Below are 22,127 nucleotides of genomic sequence, written 5' to 3'. Positions count from 1 at the left end.
AGAGAGCAAGAAGATAGATATTGTTTGTACTTCCAAATAGACCTTTGTACCTGTTGCAGTAGTGTCAGCTGCCAACAAAGCTGTTGGGCACTGCACTCCATCAAGAGAACTGGTCCCACTTCATCTGCTCTGGCTAAGGAGACTGAGGATTCTTCTGTGAAACTGCTACAGCAGGGCTTTGGCAAAACTGCTGAACCTGTGTGCAGCCACTCTCTCTGATATTGTGCAATTGGTCCCATACCTTTGGATAGTTTCCAGTAGAAGTTCTGTAGAAAAAATAAATGTAAGGTTACAACTTCTCTTAAACAGGAAGCCTCCCCTTGATGTAACTTTCACAAAGTGGTGTTAAGAGAAACACCTTTGTGCATGCAAAACTCTTCAGCTCATCTTCAAGGTTAGCCCAGAACAAATTGGTTTACTCAACACTGCTATTTTAAGCTAATATAATATGCACAGTGGATTAGTCTAAGCAGGAGGCTGCCAGATCTCAATCAACAATCAGTATTTAAAACAAACCTCTGTGTATTCAAGCTTCCTACCATAAAATATTTTACTTCTCCTTTTTGCTTAGAATCAAACATCTCTTTCTGAGAAATACTTGGTTTTTCATTCTTTTCCCTTTTTCCATTTTCCATTATCATTATTGTGCAGTAACAATAAAAAAGTCCATGTTTCTCTATTCCGTTTGCCCTTTCTTGGCTGAATCCCCAATATACCCATGGAATTGTGCACCTTTATCATGAGGCTGATGTTTAATTCAGCTTGCACATTAAAGATATATTTGATTTCCACACATTATTTTGGTCACTCTGTAAAGAGATCTATCTTTGGGAAAAGCCTGCAGTATGTTCTGGTTTCTGCACTGTAGAACACAATAAAATAATAAACACAGACAAAAGTTCAGACAAGTTCTTGCTACAAGCTTTGAAGTTCTAGCAGGCAACCTCATAGCTCCTGCTGTTTTCTTGTATTCATAGTCTTACCAACATGCCTAATAAAAAGCATTAACAGTTGACAAGGTGGCAAAGGTTTCCAAAAAACTATGAGTCACATGCTAGTGTCAAGAATGAAGAGTTCAACACTCAAAATTTTGATTATCTGATCCGTGATTACTGAAACAGCTGTCAGGAATTAAGATTATTGTGATGATTGCAGAACTGTCTGGATTTTAGATGCTTTCAAAAGAAAATTTAAAATGCAGGTACATAATTCTTACTAAGTAGGTCTGGACTCTTAAGTTGGACATGTCTGTTTTTGTCAAAACATAATATATGGAAATGTGCTCCATACGCTGCAGTCTGAAGAAAAGACATACCTTTCTGGAAACATCTTCTGAGAGCTTTTTACATAGGGAATGTAATGTTTTTCTGCCATCCTCACTTTCCTCTTTACATTTGCCCACACCAGAGCACAGATCAGCACTGCCACTTTTCTTGGCAGAGGCGTCCTCGAGCAGTGACAACAAGCGTTCTCCGTAGCCATTTAATGAAGCAACCTGGGAATGCAAAATAGGCTAACAGAACACAGAACTCAATTTCCCAGAAATTATAAGCAAGTTACAATATAGTTGTAAGATTCTTACCTGCCCAAAACCAGACATACTGAACATAGCTGTCAAATATAGCATTATTTTTCTTTTATTTACTTTAATTGTACTTAGGGCAACTTTTTGCAATAACTATGTTACATACCCCATAACTGACTTAATTTCTTTTTTCTTAAAGGATCTACTGAAATTCTGAATTACCTTGGAAGAAATAAATTCTTTTAGGGTACCCAGAAGATCAGTATTTGTTGCAAAGTCTACACTGTAACAGTCTTCAATCCATGCCTGCAGGATGTAGAAACTGCGGTTACATATTTTGGTAAGGGATGTGGAAGGATCCAGGCTTGCACTGGTGAGAAGAAAAAGAAACTTATTAGGCCAAAATTGATATCCAATTCCAATTTAAAAATAAGCATTGACAAAACCCACAAGTTTTATTTGGTATTTAATGTAGTATCTTAAATTTCTAAATTTCATGTCTCTAGAATCCATGGCTCTATGGAGACAAAGCTAAGGTTGTAATTACTACCCATTAGCGGATAACTGGTAAAAGTGAGAAGCAGAACCAAGAAGTAAGCCCATTGTCAGATGCAGCTCTTGCTCTCATTTTGCTCTCACTTGATAAGAGAGTCTTACAAAAACCAACATAAAAATTCATTTTAATTAAGTAGGACTTCTGAGAAACTGCTATTTGTTTTTGGGAGGGAATTCAATTGTGCTTTGATAATGTTTTTCACAGGAATTTACTGTACCTGGATAAAGTGCTGCTGATTCTATCAAGAAGAAACTGCAAAAATTCTTCTTGTGTGCAGAAATAGCGAAATGTGTAAAGAAACTGCTGTACATAACCTTCTAAAAAGGCATTTCTGAAAAGCACAAGAAAAACTTCAGACAAGCCAGAACACATCTGCAACTTGCATTTGAGTACAGCAACAGCAAAAAATTCCTCAAAATATCAAGGACAGGCATTTTAGATTCTCAAGCTCTTCATAAAACCTTGGTTCTTTTAAAAATTATTTTTACACATCAAGTACTGTGATTGCCAACCCTGAAAGCATAATTTGTTTTATAAAGAGTTTCTCTACTTTCAATTTTGAGAATAACCACTTTGACATTTCTATTATTAAGGCAAGTTGCAATCTAAATAGCATGGAAGAACATATTACATTTTCTTTTTTTTTTCTATCATCTAACTTGATGCTGCTTTAAAACATTTTTATTATAATAACAGTATAAGAAGTAGACACATCAAGCAAGAAAATATTCCCTGTAGCTCTAATTAAAGGAGTAGTTACTTTAATAACAGAATGCAATTATTATACATGCATTAAAAATGAGGGCATTTAATTTTTTTATGTACACACACACTCTTAAGGTCTTAACACAGGTTAATTGTCTTTTCTCCCTATTGGCTTACAGCTAATAATGAAAATTTGGGTTTGATGAATGTGGGAAGTCCAATTCCGAAGCATTTTCTTCACTTTGTGCAAAATATTAATTACCAGGAAAAGCAGCACTCAGTATAAGTAACAGGGTCTCAGAGTGAGGGTGAACTGGGAGAAGTAGCTGGGAGGAAGTTCCTCCCTCTGCAGTGGCACAAGTCTGATGGAGCCTCTGGCAATTTCTATCCCTCACAGTATTACAGCATAGGACCTTAAGACAACACTGCCCTCACTGAAGTTGAAGGATGCCTCTGTCCCCATTTAAACCCTGAGATATGCCTGCACTTTGATCAGTGCCAAGGACCAATTATTTGGGCTATAATCTGTAGAACAGAACCTAAACATTTTCATATCTAGACCTTATTAATAAGAATTACCAATTTATATGATCATATGATTATGTGAGGAATGGTTGTACTGCTGGGAGTAACAAAGTCTTGATTCCATAGCAACTATCAGAGCAAACCTTAAACAAGTAAAAGACAAAAAGTTTAAAGTTGCTAGTTTTTTTATTTATTATCAAGTACTTTTAATGAAACCCAGCTGCTCTTTTGACATTTTCATCTCCATTTCTGTAAATGAATGTTCTAAGAAATAACACAATCTTGTAGAAGAGAGAAGAATTTATTAAAGTTGAATAACTAGGATTTATCACAGAGACAAGTGTTTCCGGATTTAGCAACTATGCTTCAACCCATTCCCAATTTATTGTAAAACATACTATACCTAGAATATAAATAAGCCATTAAACCAAGTGGTGTACCAGCCTGCAGAACTCTCACTCCATTTTGATTGTTACACTGGTGTTTCTCTGTGTTATAGTAAAGGAGCAACGATGATTCATCCATAGGTGCCATGTCCAAGGTGTCAGCTTTCCCACTGTGAACGACTGTAGGCAGCACATAGGATTCCACACCCCACTGCTCTGCATACATCATCTACTCAAAGAAGCAAGGCCATGATAAAACAAGAAATTAAAGAGGAAAATTCACACAAAATGCAATCAATTTAAAGACAAATTGCATTTCATACAAATTTTTTTTTCCTTTTTAAATAATACTAGTAGCAATCACCTTTAATAATTCTTTTGCATCTTACTTAATTTGTCAGTTTGACACAAACCATTTCACATTTCATTTGTGAGTGATCTGAGCAGCCAGCTAACTGATGCAGTAATGAAATGACAAATGAAGCACAAGTGAAATGAAGTCTGACTTGCCTGGACATATTTCTTTACCAGTTCAAGAAACTGCACTTTCGATTTCATCTCCTGCAGCTGTCCTCTGAGTTTGGGCAACATAGATTTAGTTTCAGGACCTTTAGATTTAAAATACATGGCATAAAAACATCAATGATTCAGATTTACAGAAAAAGTCCTTAAAAGTACCATACAGCCATTTTACTACTGGTAAGTTGCTGTAATCTTACCTTTGCTTCTTCTTTCTTTCTGCAATAGTTTCTGGTAAAACTTTATGGTCTTTCTGTAATTTTTTGTCTCCATCATTAGCAATTGTTCTAGTTCCTATTTAAAAAGAAATAGGATTCTGATCAGAATTGTAAGTGGAAGGTGGTTCTAGTAAGAAAGCGAAGTTTTAGAAGAGAATTATTTTTTATGAAGAAAAAAGAACATCCAAACAGACAAGACTATGATATTAACAATGAAAAACCACCTTTCACATCTGTGTTTACAGGCAAGATACAGCAGGAGTTAACTGTTCCCACAAAAGCATTAGTGATTAGAATAGTCACAATTCTACAACTTAAGAACTGGAGCAGGTTTGTGTACGATGAGACTGTGTGGAAGTTTGTCTGAATCTGTTCACATAAATATGCCTTCAGTTATAATTGCACTTATCCGGTTGTTTTCAAGAGTATTTTTAAAACTTACAATCAGAAGTCATCCAGAGTTAAAATTTGTATGTTCTGAATTTAGTGCAGGCCCCAGAGACACTTTAAACAGCTGACCTATATTTGCAGCAAGAACTGAAAGTCTGACTGAAATCAATGGCTTCCAAACAAGTATAATTACATGCTATTAAACAACCAGGTCAGAAGGCAGACAAGAGAGCTGCTCTAAAAATAAAGGACACACAAATTTCCAAGTTCAGCTTTCATATTTTCTTTTTCTGCATTTCACAAAATTGAAAAAATTAAACTAAATTTTGATAGAATTATGTAACTTAAGCAATGAATAGAAATTAAAGTACATCAGGCCCCTCAAAATATATCAATTTAAAACTAAAAATTTACATTTATAATTGTTTGCATATTAAAAGTTTCATTATTTTACCAGCCAGTAAAAATGGGCCATCCACTTTGGGTTCAGCTCCTGATTTATCAAGAAACAACAAACATGATGTATGTTGTGCTTTATAAAAGTGGTGACTTTTGCACTTGGGTCCTAAGTTAACTACCAGTGACCCAGTTATATGAAACAGCATTTTCAGTGGAGTGAGTTCACGGAATGCAGCAGACAACTCCCACAAGCAGAGTATCAGAAAACACACAGCTCAGAGCTAACATATCAAATAACAGATTGGTAAATAGGTTAGCTTTAATTGGATGGACTTGCTAGAAATTAATTTGAGCTTAAGAAAAACCTGTCACTGTTTTTCAGAAAAGCTCAAAAGGTTTAACAACACAGTTCATTAGCACAGAACCATAAAAGCCCCCTGGATTTTTAAAATATGTACTCCTACAGAGGCATTACACAGACAACAGGGAAAACACAGGAAAGCTATTATCCAGATTCTAATTGGAAGCTGCTTGCTTTTACTTCAAGGTCTGCTTTTGCTTCATCAATTAAAACAAAATCAAGGTGATTAAGAGACTATGTAAACAGAAAGGGAATCAGAAGGAGTGACCATTTGGAATGTGGTGGACAAAGTGGTTTGTCCCCTAAAGAATCTGGGGTGAGTAGCAATGAAGTCAGAGGCAAATTCCCTGTCTATTCCACAACGTTTTCTAATTCAGGTAGGTCTAGAGTACAAAAACTTTTGATGAAGCCCTATGCTTGTGATGTGCTCCAGTCACAGTCATTCTTAGCTCTTTTCTATAGTACCACCACCATGGGGCTGGTGCAAAGGGCAGACAGTGCTTTCCCAGTCAGCTTTAAGCACAGAGGATGGGTTGTAGATAGGTGATTGCACTTTTGTGTCAGCACTCTTTATTCTGGAATACTACACCTCTACTGTGGGTTATGAGTAAGATATGACAAATCCTGAGGATTTGAAACTGCTTAAGAGTCAATATTTAAAAGAAGAAATGGTGTTTTGAATCACTACAACGGAACAAATTTTATCAGACTTTTAACCAGCAAGATATATCTTAATGATTTAAAATCATTACTCACCACTTTCTTAGCATCTATATTTTGTGACTCACTTGATTTCTGCTTTCCAAGGTTTTTCAAGTAACTATGAACTTCTGAATCAAAACATTCAGCTCCATAAAATGCACTGCTCCAACCAGGACTACAGTCACAAAAGTTAGGTAGATTGGGAGATGCCAGGTAGCTCTTTCCAGTTATTTTTATCATGGCCTGTTCCTCTGAACTTGTATTTTCTTCTGCAATGCCTGGACCACAGATGTCGCTTTGCAAATATTGTTGCTCTTTTTCTGTGGGGATTGTACTCTGTAGAGTCAATTCTTTTTTGATATTATCCAAAGGTGACTCATCAAAATCCATTTCAACTAATGATGTTTTTATCATAGGCTCAGCATTCACATCCAAGTTTGCTTCCTCTTTTCCTAAAGAAGGTGTGTGGGGGAAAAGAAATAATGGTCTTGTGCTGTAAGGCATGCTTTGTTGAACTTTACCATGACACATACAGAACACTATTATGAGACTACCTATGTGCTCTAACAGTGCATTCAGATGTTTACTGTGACTTTATATTTCTTTTCTCAACTACAAATTGTAAAATGATAAAGGTTAAAAACATTTGGAACTATCAAGCAATAGTTAAACAATACATTTCTGAAAAGTACAAAACATTTTCCATGCATATGCAACAAGCATTTAAACAACACAGAGAAACTTTAAAACAGAAGTTCAATATGTCAGACCTAAGCACACATTAGTAAAATGCTTAGCTATTGAGTTTTTTCCATCCATAATTCTTGAAGTTTTTATTCCATAAAGAGAGGGCAAGAATACTTGATATAGCCAATAGATGTTAAACTTTCTACTCCCACAGGACTCAATCCCTTGAGTTATGATGGGACTTTTTTGCAGTTATAACAACTACTACCAATCTTCAGGGACTGAGGCGACAGTCAAAGGTTGGTATAATGCTGACAGGAGCATCCATACCTGCCAGAAGTCTCCCTTTTCACTTGAGCAACCCTCCAGGGCTTAGACATGCCACCTTGGAGTCAAACAAACCTTAAACTCCTGGTGCAAAGAAATCACAGACTCCATGGTAAAGTCTAACCCTACATTTCCAATCATTCTGAGCCAAAAATGGAAAACTGTAATATTGAACAACAACAGCCAACTGAAAAATTAAAAATTTATGTTTTGCTATAAAAATGAACAATATGAGTGTATGAGCCCTTCTGTAAAGCACACACATTTTCACTTTGCTCAAAACAGAGAAGTAATCAAGTTTAAATTCTGAAATTTGGATGAACTATCTTGAAAAAAATCCTCACATTGGTAAAGCAGCAATCAAACAGAAGCTATCCATCAATGCACCAAGCCTATAAAGGGTAAATGGTTTTGTTATAATATTAGGATTCACCAGTCCCAGCACAGTTTTGAGTTTAGTTACTGAAAGATAGATATTTTGTAAATGTTCAGTCACAAAGAGTGTCAGGAGGAATGTAAAACCCAAACTGAAGGAGTGTAAATAAACAATCCACTAATAGAGTAGACACTAGAATATTTACTCAAATACAAGAAAACCACATACAGCAGCTACCATCTTTAGGGTTTTCAACAGAGACATCTGTTTAAATAAAAATAAGTAAAAGTAAATGACATCCCACAAAATAACACTGGGTCATATGTAAGCCTCATATGAAAGACAGTAATGTCCTTAAGGCATTGATAATGCTCAGATTCAGTGAAAATGAAACAATTAAGAAGAGTGCCTTCCTGAAGACACATGCAAAGTGTCTCAAAGCTTCTGTCATTGATAGATTCCCAGCACACACAAAGATCTAGAAACATGAAGTCCCTTCTCACCCTCTGTCTGATCACTGCTTGCCCAAAAGCTTTCAGATTTCTTCACATCTTGGAAGATATTGTCGCATTTTGCTTCATCTTCCTCAGTTACACTGAAAATACAAGGAGACTAGGAAAAATCAGTATTTCCTATATTTTTATATTTACATCAGTAAAATGAGATCTTACAAGTGACTCTATCATGTACACAAAGGGCTTCATAGCACTTACCTAATTCCTAAAGTTTTCATGTTCAGCTTCAGTTGTTATTTTATGAGAAAAAAAAATTAAAATGGCTATCCAAGCACAATTAAGATAGAGATTTTCCTGTACCGCATTCGGCAAAACTCCAACAGAAGTATCAGAGCTAACACAAACAGAAGGCCTATCTCCAGGCATAACTACAGACTGCAAGTTACTAACTACAGACTGCAAGTTACTGTAGTGGAATTTTCACTCAGGATTCAATCTCTAGATAAAACTGACTCTAAGTCATCTCTAGTTAGAATCATAATCTTAAGTCAAAGAAGTTAACATTGAAAAATCTGCTACAGTCTTTGTCAAACTAATGCTAAGCAAGCAGCATCTGAGAGATATTTTAAGACAGGCCTTGCATATGATGTAAAAGTTAGACCTGTATTTTTCTCTGGATAATAAATCTCTCTGTCAAAAACTACTTTGTAACAAAAGTTCATATACAGGATAACCCTTCATATATCTCAGTAATTCAGCCGCAGCAGCCTCAGGTTTTTCCTACCATATCACTGAACTTTGGGGAACTAAGGGCCTATAACTTCCAACCAATTTTCAGTATCTCCCAACTCAAATGGGAAATAGGCCACCATAACAAGTATGGGTATTTGGAGGCCATAATCTATTATCTTTGAAATTCGCTGTAAGGATTATACACCTTTCAACACTGAGGTTTTTCTAAACTGTATCTACTAAGCCTCTTTGTCAAAACTTCAAATTTGTAGTTCCAAAAACCCCCATATTAACTTTGACATAAATTGATTACTTCTATTCAGCTATCCTAAGATCGAGTTACAGAGAAGTGTGGTAGAAAATACTTTTGACTGAACCATTAAGCACTATTTGCCACAGAGAAAGGGTTGAAAAATCTCCAATTGTGAAATTAACAGTTTACAGGAAAATGTGTATTCTTTCCTGCTTCAATGAAGTAGGGATAAATGCATTAAATTCAACTGTAAGAAGGTAAAAGGTGAAAAACACCTACCATAAATGTGAAGATCTTCCTCCATTTATTACCTGATAGAGATTTTCCAGTAACTTTTCATCCCAGTAGAGGTCACAAAACTTCTGACAAATTCTATCAGAGAACATACCAAACTTAATTTCCTTTAAGTTTAAAATGAAGTTACCTTGTTTAAAATAAAAAGAACAGAAACAAATAAAAGAAGGAGAAAAAAAATTAATAGCAATATTCTCACAAATCAGTGATAATAACACACAGAAGAAAATGCACATACCCATTTCAAAAACTTCAGCTCCATTCTCTAAATAACCATCAAACGCAAATTCCTCTTGTATAAGATGAATCACTTCCCGTAGTAAAGTGTCACTTGTGTTCTGATGGGGCAGGACTTTATCATCACAGACACGATAACTGTCTTTATCCACTGAAGTACATGGTGTGTTTTCTTGTTCAGTAAAAAAACAGTCTGTGCTGGTTGCATACTCAGTTTCTTGGCAGTTGGTTTGAATACCTGGGCTACTTTTACCAAACTGGTTCTCTACATTAGTAGTCTCATGACTTTGCACATTGCAAAGGGAGGCATCATCTTCTGTTTGCATGCTCATTTTATAACTTGCAATAGTACTTGAAAGTAGCACTGGCAAACTGTGATAGCAATCATAAGCAATCCTTGAGCGAAGAGGCTTATTTGGTATTTGCTCTGATACAGCCAAATGTACTGGTACAAATGTCAGAACTCTTTTCTCTGAGTCCTGTTTGAGAATGATGTTATTTATATGGAGAAAATTAGGAGATGTAGGACAAGCTAAAGAGCTGGAGGAATCTTCAGATAAAATGCTCTTCTCTTGTAGAATATGTGAGGGATCAGATGGTAATGGTAATGTAACTGGAGAAGTAAATGTATTGCCTGAGTTTTGCTCTTCTGAAGACATCCGGAATGAGTGGCTTGGAACTTGTAAACCACACTCAGGTGTTTCAGGTGCAGTTTCAACACCACCTGTATCCTCAATACCACAGCTTTTGGAGTCTTCTATATATCCTGATTTGTTGTGGTTCGTACGTTTTTCTTTCCTTGCCTCTTTCTTGAATTGGTCAGAAACTGGTGTGTCAACATCTCTGAAAAAAACCAGAGATTTTTAAAAGGAAATTTCAAATAGATTTAACAATGAAATTTAAGCTTTAACTTATTCTACTTTAGGATATACTAACTTTGTTATATTTGCATCTTGTTGCAAAATAATAGGCTTAAAGTGAGTTGCAGGAGAGGTGAATGCAACAGGTAATGTTGCTTTCTCACAATTTAGTGAAATCTGGCATGGTACCGGTCCTTTAACTGCTACAAGTTTACTTTCACTGGTAAAAGGCACAAATCCTAAAAGCAAAAACACAGAGAGATGATCAATATGGAAAATATAAATGCAAAGTAAGTAACAATCAATTTAGACAGAAAAACAATTGCATACTGAACTGAGAAAATCTTATGTGGAGAACTGAACTAGAGAATGCTAAACCAGAGTAAACATGTCAGAGCCTGACTGCTTACCTAGACTTGACGCTGAAGGATCCATTACACATTTCTCATTTTTAAGTTCAAAAGTGACATGATCTTGAGACACAACTTCTTCCTCAACAGCCTAACAATAAACATGGAAACCCAAACTGATGTTATTAGCATTTTCTTATTTCAAATTCTGCTCAGCACATTGCTTTAAAAAAACCCCCAATCCTCATAAACACCTTGAATACTGCAAAGCAACAACCTAGTCATGCCAAGGTGAGGAATAAAAAAAATTACATTCAGAAGTCTAAGGACTGGTAGAAGTGTTCAGGAATCTTGATAACTTGATGTTTTAAATCAAAACCTTAAGGTAATCAAAGTTTTGAACAAACTCAGTTCCATGGATTGACTGACTCCTGTGTGCATTATACATACACATTTGAAACATAGACAGAACCCAACAATTACATATTAATTTCTTCTGTGGGGTGGTAAATAAAAGGAATGATTATGAAATTAGTTACTTGTTCTTCACCCATACAGATTGTGGAGTCAGAGCATCACAATCTGTGATCACTCCAACAGCAAGAACTAGGAAAAGGCAACATTTACAGACTACTTGAAAATACAGAAAAACCTCCCCCCAAAAGAACCCAAAAATCACACCAAGAAAATCAAACTCAAAATCTAGCTACACTTGCAGGTGACAAAATCTTACTGGAATACATTTACAGAAATAACTAAAAAAACATACAAAATTAAAGAAAGGTGGCACTCTTACCTTAAAGATGGGTTTACCCAATAATATCAAAATATTTTTGCTGTTTATACCTTGTTCAAGTAAATAATGATTGCATGTCTAAAAAAAAAAATATTGTAATTTTCAGTCAGTAAATAAGTTTTCAATCAGGTGAGGTATTTTTGGACAAGGACAAAGTCAAGATAAATTAGAAGTAATCTAAGTTTTGTAAGTCTTATGATCCTTGTCCAAGCCCAAGGACCTTGATAATTCCAATATAAATTAAAAACAGACCCCTCTGTGTCCCTAAGGAGGTAATTTTAAAAACAAAACCCAAAGTGACTGGTTATGATTTAATCAGATATCAGTCCATTACATGCATTAAGTTATTATTTTGATTTCAAAAATACTAAAATGAGACTGTAGACACAACTAAATCTGGTAACCTTAATTGCAGCAGTTAGAGAAGGTCTTTCTTTGGGGTCTTTTCTTGCCATATCCAGAAGTAGTTTTTTTAAATTTCTTGGCAATACTAGTTTGTGACTCGGTGGAACACTGTATTTCGCAGCCATCCACAGAACTGCAGCAACACCATAAACACAGACCTATTGGTGTAACATAAGAGACAAGAAAGATTTAAACAGACTAAAAAAAGCCTCCACTGCAAAAACAATTCCAGCAAATTATCCAAAAATTGCCCCCATTTCCTGCCAAAAAAAAAAAGGAAAAAAAATTACTAGAGCTTTTAAAGTACAGATTACATTTGACTTTTGAGGGTGCTGATGAAAATCCCAGCCCATTTCAAAATCTAGTTGTTATGCATGCAGGGCCAATAACAGTAGCTATTTTTCTACTGGTGGAGCAACAGACATTAATTCTCTTATTCTTTACCTAGGGATATTATTCAGGAAAAAATTATTTAAGAACCATTTTGAAGAATTCGTTTCTCATGTAAAAAGATTGCTGCAAGCTTCAGAGTTCTACCATAAAACCTGGCCAGATGCAATTTACTTAAAAAAGGTCATGATAATTCAGCAAGTAAGTGGCACACAGTAATTGCAAGCTAGCCAGCACAAGTCATATTTTACAGAGAAGATTACACCTGTCAGAAGAATGAGGCACTGCATATTTATTTTAGCAATTATTGTGCTACCTGCAGCTAGAGCAATTGAAGTTGCCCCAATGAGGGACCTTGAAAAGGACTTGGTCTTTACCAGCTTTCTTGTTTTGTTTGAAGAATTACAATTTTCTGAATCAGATTTAGCCCACTTAATGCTTAGCTTTCATATGTTATCATGTACTATAAATGCAATTTTAAGAAATTTAAAGCACCACACTTTACATTGCCTCTGAAAGATATTACAAAAGCTCAATGGACAGAACCCTAAGCACAGTAGTAAATAATGTGTTCCCATAAAACAATGTCCTCTGGCACTCTTTTGAGCAAAGTGAACAGCAATGAACAAAACATACAAGTAAGTCATAAACTTACAATTACAAACAAAATAATCTCATGAATAGTTCCATTTCAAGTATTGAAAAAAGCTGCTAATAGCTACAAAAACACCTGAAATGGAGAAACAGCTCTATCAAAACAGAAATAATTTTCTTCCCCTTAGGTTTAGAACTCAAAGATTACCCTAAATTTATTTATTTTGGAAAAACCTGCCATCCAAGCCATCTGATTCTTCGAAGAAACTTCTTTTTACTGTTACTGTGACTGACCCTACACAGTCTTCATTCCCATACCATAAATTGAACGCTTGTTACTAGAATGTTCATAACTAAAAAGCTATACAGCCATCAGGAAAAAGGCAAAAAGCCCCATCAGTTTGTTCTGTATATAATTTTGTAGGAAAACAAGAAAGCGGATTACTTCACATATTCTAAAGAAAACAAAAAAAAGCACAAACACTTTGGGATTATTAATTTCTACTGTCTGGTGAAACTGCTCTATTATATTTCAGGGTTAGTTTAAGCTTCTGAAGCCTTTGAGAAATCTGTACATTGGATCAAAGCAGTTTAAGAAATAGCAATTTTTAGGAAAGATATAAAAATATTTTCTAGTTACAGACAGCTTTACAGAAAATGGAATATTTTAGTAGATTTTTATGAACTTTTATTTTCTGATTCATGATTATTATATCTAATTCCAAAGAAATCATGCTACAAAAGGCATGTATTAGCTAACCTCTTTTCTTGTTGCATAACAGAAAGGTACTGTAAATTTTGTTTCCCTGACTTTAAGATCACTGTGGTACAGTTTGCAATTCAAAAGTAGTTGCAGTGGAGACACATTCACTTGCTATTTGACATTTTTATTATCTTTGTTCTAAAAGCTTCTTATGGTTTTTATCTATAGGAAAAAGCTCTAAGAAAACTACATTGGAAAAAGACATCATTCATAATGTTCTCAAAGTAAAAACATACTGATAATGATATTTTTATACAGTCTTCTAAATGTGAATAATGTTTGGGCTTTTGCCCAGATAGTCTGAATTAATGATGTTACTGTGACCTTCAGAATGTGAAAACATGACTTCAAAGTCTGTCTTACTGCTAAAAAACTGAAAATAATTAAGTCTTATGGAAAACCATAGAATAACAGATTTTCGGCAGTTACTCCAAGAATTCTGGAAGGCAAAATTATAGAAGCAACTAATTTTATGAGAGATCAATATATAAAAAAGCCCCAGAGATAACCAAGAAACACTGGCAAAAATGAGAAATATTAACACAATCTTAGAAGAGTTTAGCTTTCTTCTTCAATTAGCAGAGGGATAAAGCAGTCCTTAGATAAAATACAAAGCAACCTACGTAACCTACCACATTACCTTCTCAGTATCCACATCCTCTTCTTTAATTTCCGGAGCTAAATAAAATACATCACAGGATTCTAAATGAGAAAAGAAAGCAGAAACAAAAGGTAAGATCTTTGCTTTCTTCTCCATTTCCCCTGAAAAGAAATAAAAGCTGAATATGCAATGCCTTATTTTACCTTCAGCTTTTGGAGCAGCAAAGAGGATCCTTCCATGGCAGTCAATCAGCACAGAGTCCAAACATAAGACCACTGGAAAAAACAAAAAAATAAACCAAAAATTCCACAAAAGGGCAAGGCATAATAAGTATGTGTTCTTGTAGCTATTTAGCACTAATGAAAGTAAAAAATTTTAACAAAGAATTTCCAGTGCCAGAAATTACCCTACAATAACTGATGCCTTAAATAACATTTATTCTAGAACAGACACAAGCCAATAAAGAGACAGTAGCTGTGTAATTACCCAAAGCAATTTCTGCAGAACAAAGAAAAGAATCTGGAAGTTTATTCTCTTTATACCCAGCACAGAAAAGGAAAGTTAAGAAAGAAACAAAACAAAAAGATATAAATATAATAGGTGGATACACTCTAGTCTTCTCACAAGGTACTGATAAAAGACGGTCAATTTATCTTAAGAATTTAAGTCTCTCTTCTCTTTTCCTCCTTGATGAGGGTCATCATCTGGAGAAAGCTGACACACATGTGGCCAGATCAAAAACTCCTCTAGGTGCAACAGGATATGAAGTCCAGTTTTTCACAAATAGTTTATAATCACACTTTCTCAGTAAAGAAATGTTACATAGGTCAATATTTGCAAGGCCATGAAATTTTCCATTGTTAAAAAAAGACATAATGGACTTCTAAAACTATTTTAAATGATCAGAGGTCTTCAGGAACTTAACATTAAGGTAATGAGGTCATGTCATAAAAATTTGGTGTTGAAAATCTTGTGGCAAAACTGTGTCTATCTGTTTGCTAACTTCAAAGCATATTTTAATTTAACATGTTTTAATATATTAGGCCGACTGGCCAATAGTGTAGTCCTCTATTTCCAGACTACCATCAAATGCACAGTTTTCTTATTAAAAACAAAGTATTGGAAGAATAGATTCTTAAAGTAAGAGAGTAAAACATTAAATGTATTAATTATGAAACAAAATATTAAAGATGTCTAAGAGACACACAGATGTTAATTTACTAATAAATAATTGAAGAGGTCTAAGAGGAAAAAAAATAAAGTACAAAAAAAGGCAGTAATGCTTTCGCTTTTTTTAGCTACCTGTACAAACCACATCTAAAATTAAATTATTCACTATGTTTAACATAAATAAAGGCTTGTCCACTACCTTCAATAATATTTAAGCTAGACCTGAAGTATATGTCTTGAAAAGAAAAGCTTTCCCAAATGAGAACTTTTTCTGGTTACTTCTGCAGAGGAAGCTTCATGCTCACTTGTCTTTGTCAGCAGTAAATGCCCCTGGCCCTGCTCACACAAACCAGATCTCAGCTGGTTCAGTACAACATAAGAATTCTCACCTGGGCTCCCTGAATCACCCATGAGCAACATGTAAGCAACATCCTCTGATAAGAGGTGAGGAATTAAGTAAAGTCCCAATGGAGGTTACAAACAACTCCTGTAGCAGAGTTGAATTAACAAATACACGAAGAAGAGGTTAGCTTTGGGATATGTTTTCTTAGCCAGGTAATTCCTGCTTCAGACAATGAAAAAAGTATAATCAAGGAAAGATTTGGAGGAATAGGCTATCTATGTGAATAAACAAAAAATAATCCAGCTTCATATAGTTAACCATGACTCATCAGCTACCAGTCTTACTCCACCATTGTCAAAACAAAGGATATTTTTACGAGTTATATTCAAAATACATATCAGCTTCATCTTTAGTAAGTATTATTCAAAAGGAAAGTTGAGAGAACTGTATGTATGTGTGAGCACTGAAGTAACACCTTTCCACAATGCACCACTGCCCTCAGAACAGGCAGAGAATGCTCTTGCAGAAATATTCTAAATCTGAAATCAATATTCAACTTCAAGGTAGCTTTATTTGTCAAATACAGAATTTTTAAGTAAGGTATCTTCCATTTGGTGGTTTGTATCATTATGTTCCCTTCTATAGGCTACATAAGTTTCAGATGACAACTTTTAACATTTTTAAGACATGCATTTGGATGCATGTGAATGCAGTAACAGAGACTGGCTAAGCATACTACATTGAAATCTGAGCCATTATGTGCAGTTATCTGAAACCTCCAGAAACATTAGCAACATGCTGTGAGGCTGAAATAATCCTTCTGTTACAAGGTATATTAAATACTTAGTTTTATGGGTAACAATTCTTAAAGTGCTCAGAATCTTCATTTATGGCTTATTTTCTTTTAAGCAGTTTAATATCATAGAAATAAAATAACTGAAGCTGAAATCCAAAGAGATACAGTAAGTTTTCTGTACATTACTATCTAGTTGTTTATATTCACTTACAGGCTTCAAACTCAACCTGCCCATATTCTCAAAAGCCAGTTTGTTTTAAATCAAGGAAAAGAAAGGCAGGGTGGTGGTGGCAAAAACCTCTGTTCTGTTTATCAGAACTGTACTAGATTTATCATTAGTATAAGCTAAACCATCACTCAGAATGTCCCTGGAAATTTAGAATGGTCTTCTGAGTTGCACACAACGTATTCCAATTTTGTCAAAGGACAGTTGCCCCTTTCTCAGAAGTTTACTTCTGATAATTTGTTTGTAAACTGAAGCATAGGGGATGTGGAAGGAGTAACTCCATGACAAGACCCTGGGTACTTGAAAATGACAAAGCCCTGTACTGTAGAAAATATGTCAGGAATCATTTGTCACAAAGAAATCCAGGCAAAAGAGGAAGTTTTTTGTTTACGTATATATATGTAAAACTTATTTCTTCCTGCTTGATACAAGTCACAAGTGATTCTGTTGAAAGTTGAAGTACAGATTCTCCATTCCCAAAAGACCTAAAATTTGTTTCACTGTTTAAAGCCAAAGATTCATTTCTGCTGCAAAAGCCATCAAAACTCAGAATAAAGAGAAAAAAGACATTCATCTATATATGGAAGAAAACTCCAAATTGAATTTTGTCACAATGTAAGAGAGTCAAAATAGAAATACTGCCTATTATTTTCTACACACAAAATGCACATAAAATGCAAGTCAAGATTCTTTCAATCAACAGAATAAAGGAAACATTAACACAGTGAAAATAAATAACTAAGTAAAATACTTTATGATAATAAGGACTATACCTGGATAATCTATGCAAGTCTGCAGAGTACATAAACACTCATGACATAATGCCCAGAGTTCAAAGTCTTTCAGAGGCCTACCATACCAGGACAACAGGAGTTTTAGAGAGATCCACTGAAAAAAAGAGTGAGGATGCAGAAAGTTATAAAAATTATCACAAACTAAAAACATCTACTAATGCAATAAAATAGTAAATCCTAATATAAAACATACTCAACTTTAAAAGTAACAAGAAAATATATTTATTGCACTTACCAGTAATGAATTAATACTGTTTATTAAAAAAGCATGGCACAGTCAGCTAACTGTATAGAATTGTTTCTTAATTGCTTCAGGAAAAGTGAGCTGTCTGGAAGGTCTTTCTTATCATACTAAGGAAAGACTCTTAGAATGTCCATTGTGTAATAGACATATTTTATGATGAAACATAATTACATAATTATAGGGATAACACCTAGACTGAAAAACATAAAAAATTCAAATGATTGCCATCAACAAAACAGTCCCACATTCAAAACCTGATTTACCCTGGTAGTTGCATTACATGTCTTACCTTAAAGATTTCATCAACATCTCTTGTTCTTCTGTGAAAGATGTTACCAATATTGACAGAATTAATGACAGGCTTATTTGAAATCCCAGTACGTTGTTTTGGTTTTAATCACTGGCTGCTCAATTTGGAGTAACAGCATTTGTTTTTCTGATTATCAATTTAGCTTTTGATATCTGGCACAATAACTTAATGTGACAAAGATGCTGCTCCATGGAAACTTACTGTTCTTTAGAGACATGCTTTACATTTTATGATTTTTTATTTTTGGGGGGTGGTGTGTGTTTGTGTGAATCCAAGAATTGGAGATTTATAGTAGTGCACACACCTTCCCGATCAAACCTGTGCTATGTGGAAAAGCTCATCTCTAGTGGCTCTTGACATCAGCTGCACTTTATGATTTCTGTTCATCTACAAAAGGAACGCTAAAAAATTCAATGTAGGCAGAAACCTCTGAGTGAGAGCAGACCCAAAGAACTCTTCTTTTTAAAAAGAGCACAGCACATTTTTCCCTTGCATATGCAGTCCTGAGAGAGTCAATTTCAGGTCATGTTAGGGAAAAGAATTACCAGAAACAATTCAGGATTAGCTCTGGAAAAAACCAAACATTCCACACACAACACCAACCCCCACCCCCACCCCCCCCACCCCCCCAACAAAAACCAATCAAATAAAAGGAACAACCAAACAAACCCCAAAAAACCCAAACACAAAACTGAAGCACAGGTGACAAATAAAACCCCGTCTGAACTGCTTTGTTGCTTCTACAGGCACCTTTATATCCCAATCAGTATTTGCAAAATCTACATAGACTAAGGGTCTCTCCCACACACAATGGCAGTGCATCATTAACTTTGACAAATCCATCTCTGCACTATCGTTGACTAAAGTCAATCTTTCATCCTTTTACTGAGATGCTCTTTGGATTTTATCATGAAATACGTAATGAGCTGACTACTGCATTGAATTTCATAAAGCTCAACAAACAGAAATAGCTTCAGTGCAATCTATGGAGAAAAGGAAAATTTTTGGAGCTGAAACCTTGTTAATAATTTTAACCAGAAGACCTTCTCAAAGAACAAAATACTTTAGCCTCTTATTGTTTAAATAGTCTTTGAAGGGGAAACAGATAAATTACATTTTTTTAACAAAATACGTCAGGAAACGCACCTTTTGATTTACTGAAAATATTTCATACTCTGCCTACCTCCAACAGATAAAAATGAACTTGGTGCTATTATTCTTCTATCCTACATTGTGGCACATTGCAAAAATTAGTAACTTCAGCATAGACAGATTTGAAGCCATGTGATAAGATTTCAGTTTCATCTTCCAATTTTGCTATCACAAGCACGCTGGAGTGCAAAATTCTTTCATCCACGTGCTCTTACTGTACCTAGAAAAGTAAGCTCTTGAATTGTCTGATAAAAAGCCATCAATCACACATCAGGAAGAAAAAGGACAGATAATCAAAAGAATGAATTAGTCTAGAGAGTATGTAGAATTGAGCTTCATACTATACTGTTGATAGATTACTATCCCTGAGCAGCACTGTTTCCTCCTCCAGAGCACCAGTGGCTCTCATGTGCCTCAAATGTCTTTGCTCACAGACAGTTTACAAAGCAAGGAGCAGTCAAATCTTCAAATTAACCCTGTACAGCTAATATGAGTGAAGAGAAACCACGAGAGAAATTTCAGACTGACTAAAACATTAAGAAGGTTTCGGGATTTAGGAATTTTCTTCTAGTAAGTACACACTAGTGCCACATGTTTCTCTGTAAGAGAATTCCTCCTCTTGAAGTTTATGTCTCTAGAGGCTCTAAGAGCTGCAGTGAAGAAAGATGGACTTCCTTTACCACATATACAAATCACCTTTCACTTCAGGAGAAGGTGATGAATGGCTAGCTAGAGAAAGAAGAATCTCAGTAAACTGGAGACTGAACTTTGTTGTACAGCAGAAAGCTGCAAAGTATTTCTCATCACCTCTGGGATATCCAAGCTCTTTAGAGGAAGAAAGAAATGACAGAAAGAAATTTAGGCATGGCAGGAGAGTAGGAATAAATCCTAAAAGCAGCAGCAAAAGTTTATAAGACAGAACTGTCAATGATAGATTAGAAAGCAGAGGATGAAGAGCCACCAGAAAAAACTCTATTTTGGAAGAAAAAAGTACGTAGGGAAAGCAAATCTTAGCATTAATGAGAATCACTGCCATCTACGGGATGGCCAAATCAAACTGGGTCAGGAAAAAAAAGGATGCAGTCTGGTTACAGGTTGGTGAACTTTATTCAAATGTGTGTGCTCATTGTTTCTCTGGCAATCATTCTAAAGAAATAATAAACCTCAAATATAATATTGTTAGCTGGTATTTGTGCACTAGTTGGTCTTCTGTCATGCTAATAAATACCTGCACTGCTATTATCTCTTACTATAATTCACATCTCTTCTCACCTTGATCATATCAATTTTATTCCTGAAAGAAATACCTGAGAAGGTCATCCTCCTAGAATCCTAATTATTCAAAATTCCCACCTTCCTTCATCAGAAAGAGAACTGTGGAAGACTTCAAATGAAAACTGAGGGTTCAGACCCGCTGGGAACTTGTGCTTCCAAAACCTTGCAGAAGTTATCCCATGTAATCAACGTATATGACAAGACATGATTCATCACACATTTGCATTTGTGGTGAAAAATGCATGCAGTCTGGTTCAAACAGTTTTCAAAGGAAAAAGAATACACATCTCAACCTATGGTTACGAGGCAACTTTTATTTAAGCCTCAATCCTTAAACAACCGTATTTAATGCAATGCTCCTGGTCCAATACCTCTGAGGTATTTCAACACAATGCACATTCTAACTCCACTGCACCTTGGTTTAGTAAACGTGTAAGTGTAAAACTCCGTATTTAGGCATGTCTCAGGTTTGGCTGTTTTGGTTTTTAACATGCAAGTCTCTGATTCATGGCTATTACTATTTCCTGAAACTTAAAATCCCCACTCAACCACCAAGAAAGAAAAATCTGAAGTACTGGAAAATGTAAAATTAAATGCTTTTAGTCAAACCATCTTTAGCATGCATATTTTAGCAAAGCGAGCTCAAGACAACTCTTCAGCATTTATAAGTCCACATCATTTAAACCATTAACATCATTTTAAAATTGTTATTAAACATTCATTAATATATTATCATCAGTGAAACTTAAAACTGCACCAAAGAGGAAACAAAATTCAAATCTAATTTATTTTTCCAAATTTTGTTTGTTCTCAGACCTTTTCGTAACAGAAATTGTATTAACCATTTTTAAAAGTAGGAAACTGTTTTTCACAGCATAGAAAATTTGTCAGAAAATATTAAAAAGCCAAATGAGCCATTACTGCCTATATCTACATCCTGGTGCCATTTTGGTTTATGCCCAAAGATTGCATTTCAAACCTTACTTGTTGGAAAAGCTATGGGTTTTTTGCAGTGCTGCAAAGATTGTTTAACATATCTTCTACTTAATTGTTGGTACCAGAATTGTAACCCCCAAATTTAGTAAAGCATTCCAAATATGCAAACAATCTATTTTATGAACATAATGCTGGCATGTTTTAAATAGCCAAAGCAAGATTTTCATAATTCTTTTCTTAGCAAGTATTATTCTGGGAACTGACAGCTTTTCTTTCCTTCGTGTTATTTCCCCAGTGTTAAAGTGTCAGCCTCTAGCTACATGGCTTTTCACTTCTCTCATGCTTGACAGGGTATGAATGACCAACAGAAAACAAACTTGCATATGTCAGGTTCCCATTAACCCTTCCCAAGTAAAGGCTGTAGCATTTAAATCACACAGAAACATTTAAAAGGATTAGAGATGAGGCACACCTG

The 22,127-nt window shown here is 35.1% G+C and overlaps 1 protein-coding gene across 1 annotated transcript in view; it reads right to left on the bottom strand.

Moving 5' to 3' along the window:
* KNDC1 (kinase non-catalytic C-lobe domain containing 1) overlaps positions 1-22,127 on the bottom strand; it is a 56,992-nt gene that overhangs the window by 6,000 nt on the left and 28,865 nt on the right. Inside the window, exons 7-24 of the mRNA XM_066191149.1 lie at positions 17,715-17,829; positions 14,610-14,681; positions 14,446-14,507; positions 12,058-12,216; positions 11,654-11,731; positions 10,918-11,008; positions 10,584-10,746; positions 9,649-10,490; positions 9,396-9,540; positions 8,180-8,271; positions 6,341-6,738; positions 4,417-4,510; positions 4,208-4,305; positions 3,715-3,926; positions 2,299-2,412; positions 1,748-1,895; positions 1,316-1,495; positions 51-266 (exon numbers count right to left, since the gene is read on the bottom strand). Of these exons, the coding sequence (XP_066047246.1) occupies positions 51-266; positions 1,316-1,495; positions 1,748-1,895; positions 2,299-2,412; positions 3,715-3,926; positions 4,208-4,305; positions 4,417-4,510; positions 6,341-6,738; positions 8,180-8,271; positions 9,396-9,540; positions 9,649-10,490; positions 10,584-10,746; positions 10,918-11,008; positions 11,654-11,731; positions 12,058-12,216; positions 14,446-14,507; positions 14,610-14,681; positions 17,715-17,829 (3,279 nt within the window). The remainder of the gene's footprint in view (positions 1-50; positions 267-1,315; positions 1,496-1,747; positions 1,896-2,298; positions 2,413-3,714; positions 3,927-4,207; positions 4,306-4,416; positions 4,511-6,340; positions 6,739-8,179; positions 8,272-9,395; positions 9,541-9,648; positions 10,491-10,583; positions 10,747-10,917; positions 11,009-11,653; positions 11,732-12,057; positions 12,217-14,445; positions 14,508-14,609; positions 14,682-17,714; positions 17,830-22,127) is intronic.

The sequence above is a fragment of the Chamaea fasciata genome, unplaced genomic scaffold, assembly GCF_029207755.1.
Source record: "Chamaea fasciata isolate MVZ Bird 193981 ecotype frontalis unplaced genomic scaffold, bChaFas1.0.hap1 SCAF_9, whole genome shotgun sequence".
Lineage (NCBI taxonomy): Eukaryota > Metazoa > Chordata > Aves > Passeriformes > Sylviidae > Chamaea > Chamaea fasciata.
The sequence above is the reverse complement of the archived record's forward strand: the minus strand, read 5'-3'. Positions and strand labels throughout refer to the sequence as shown.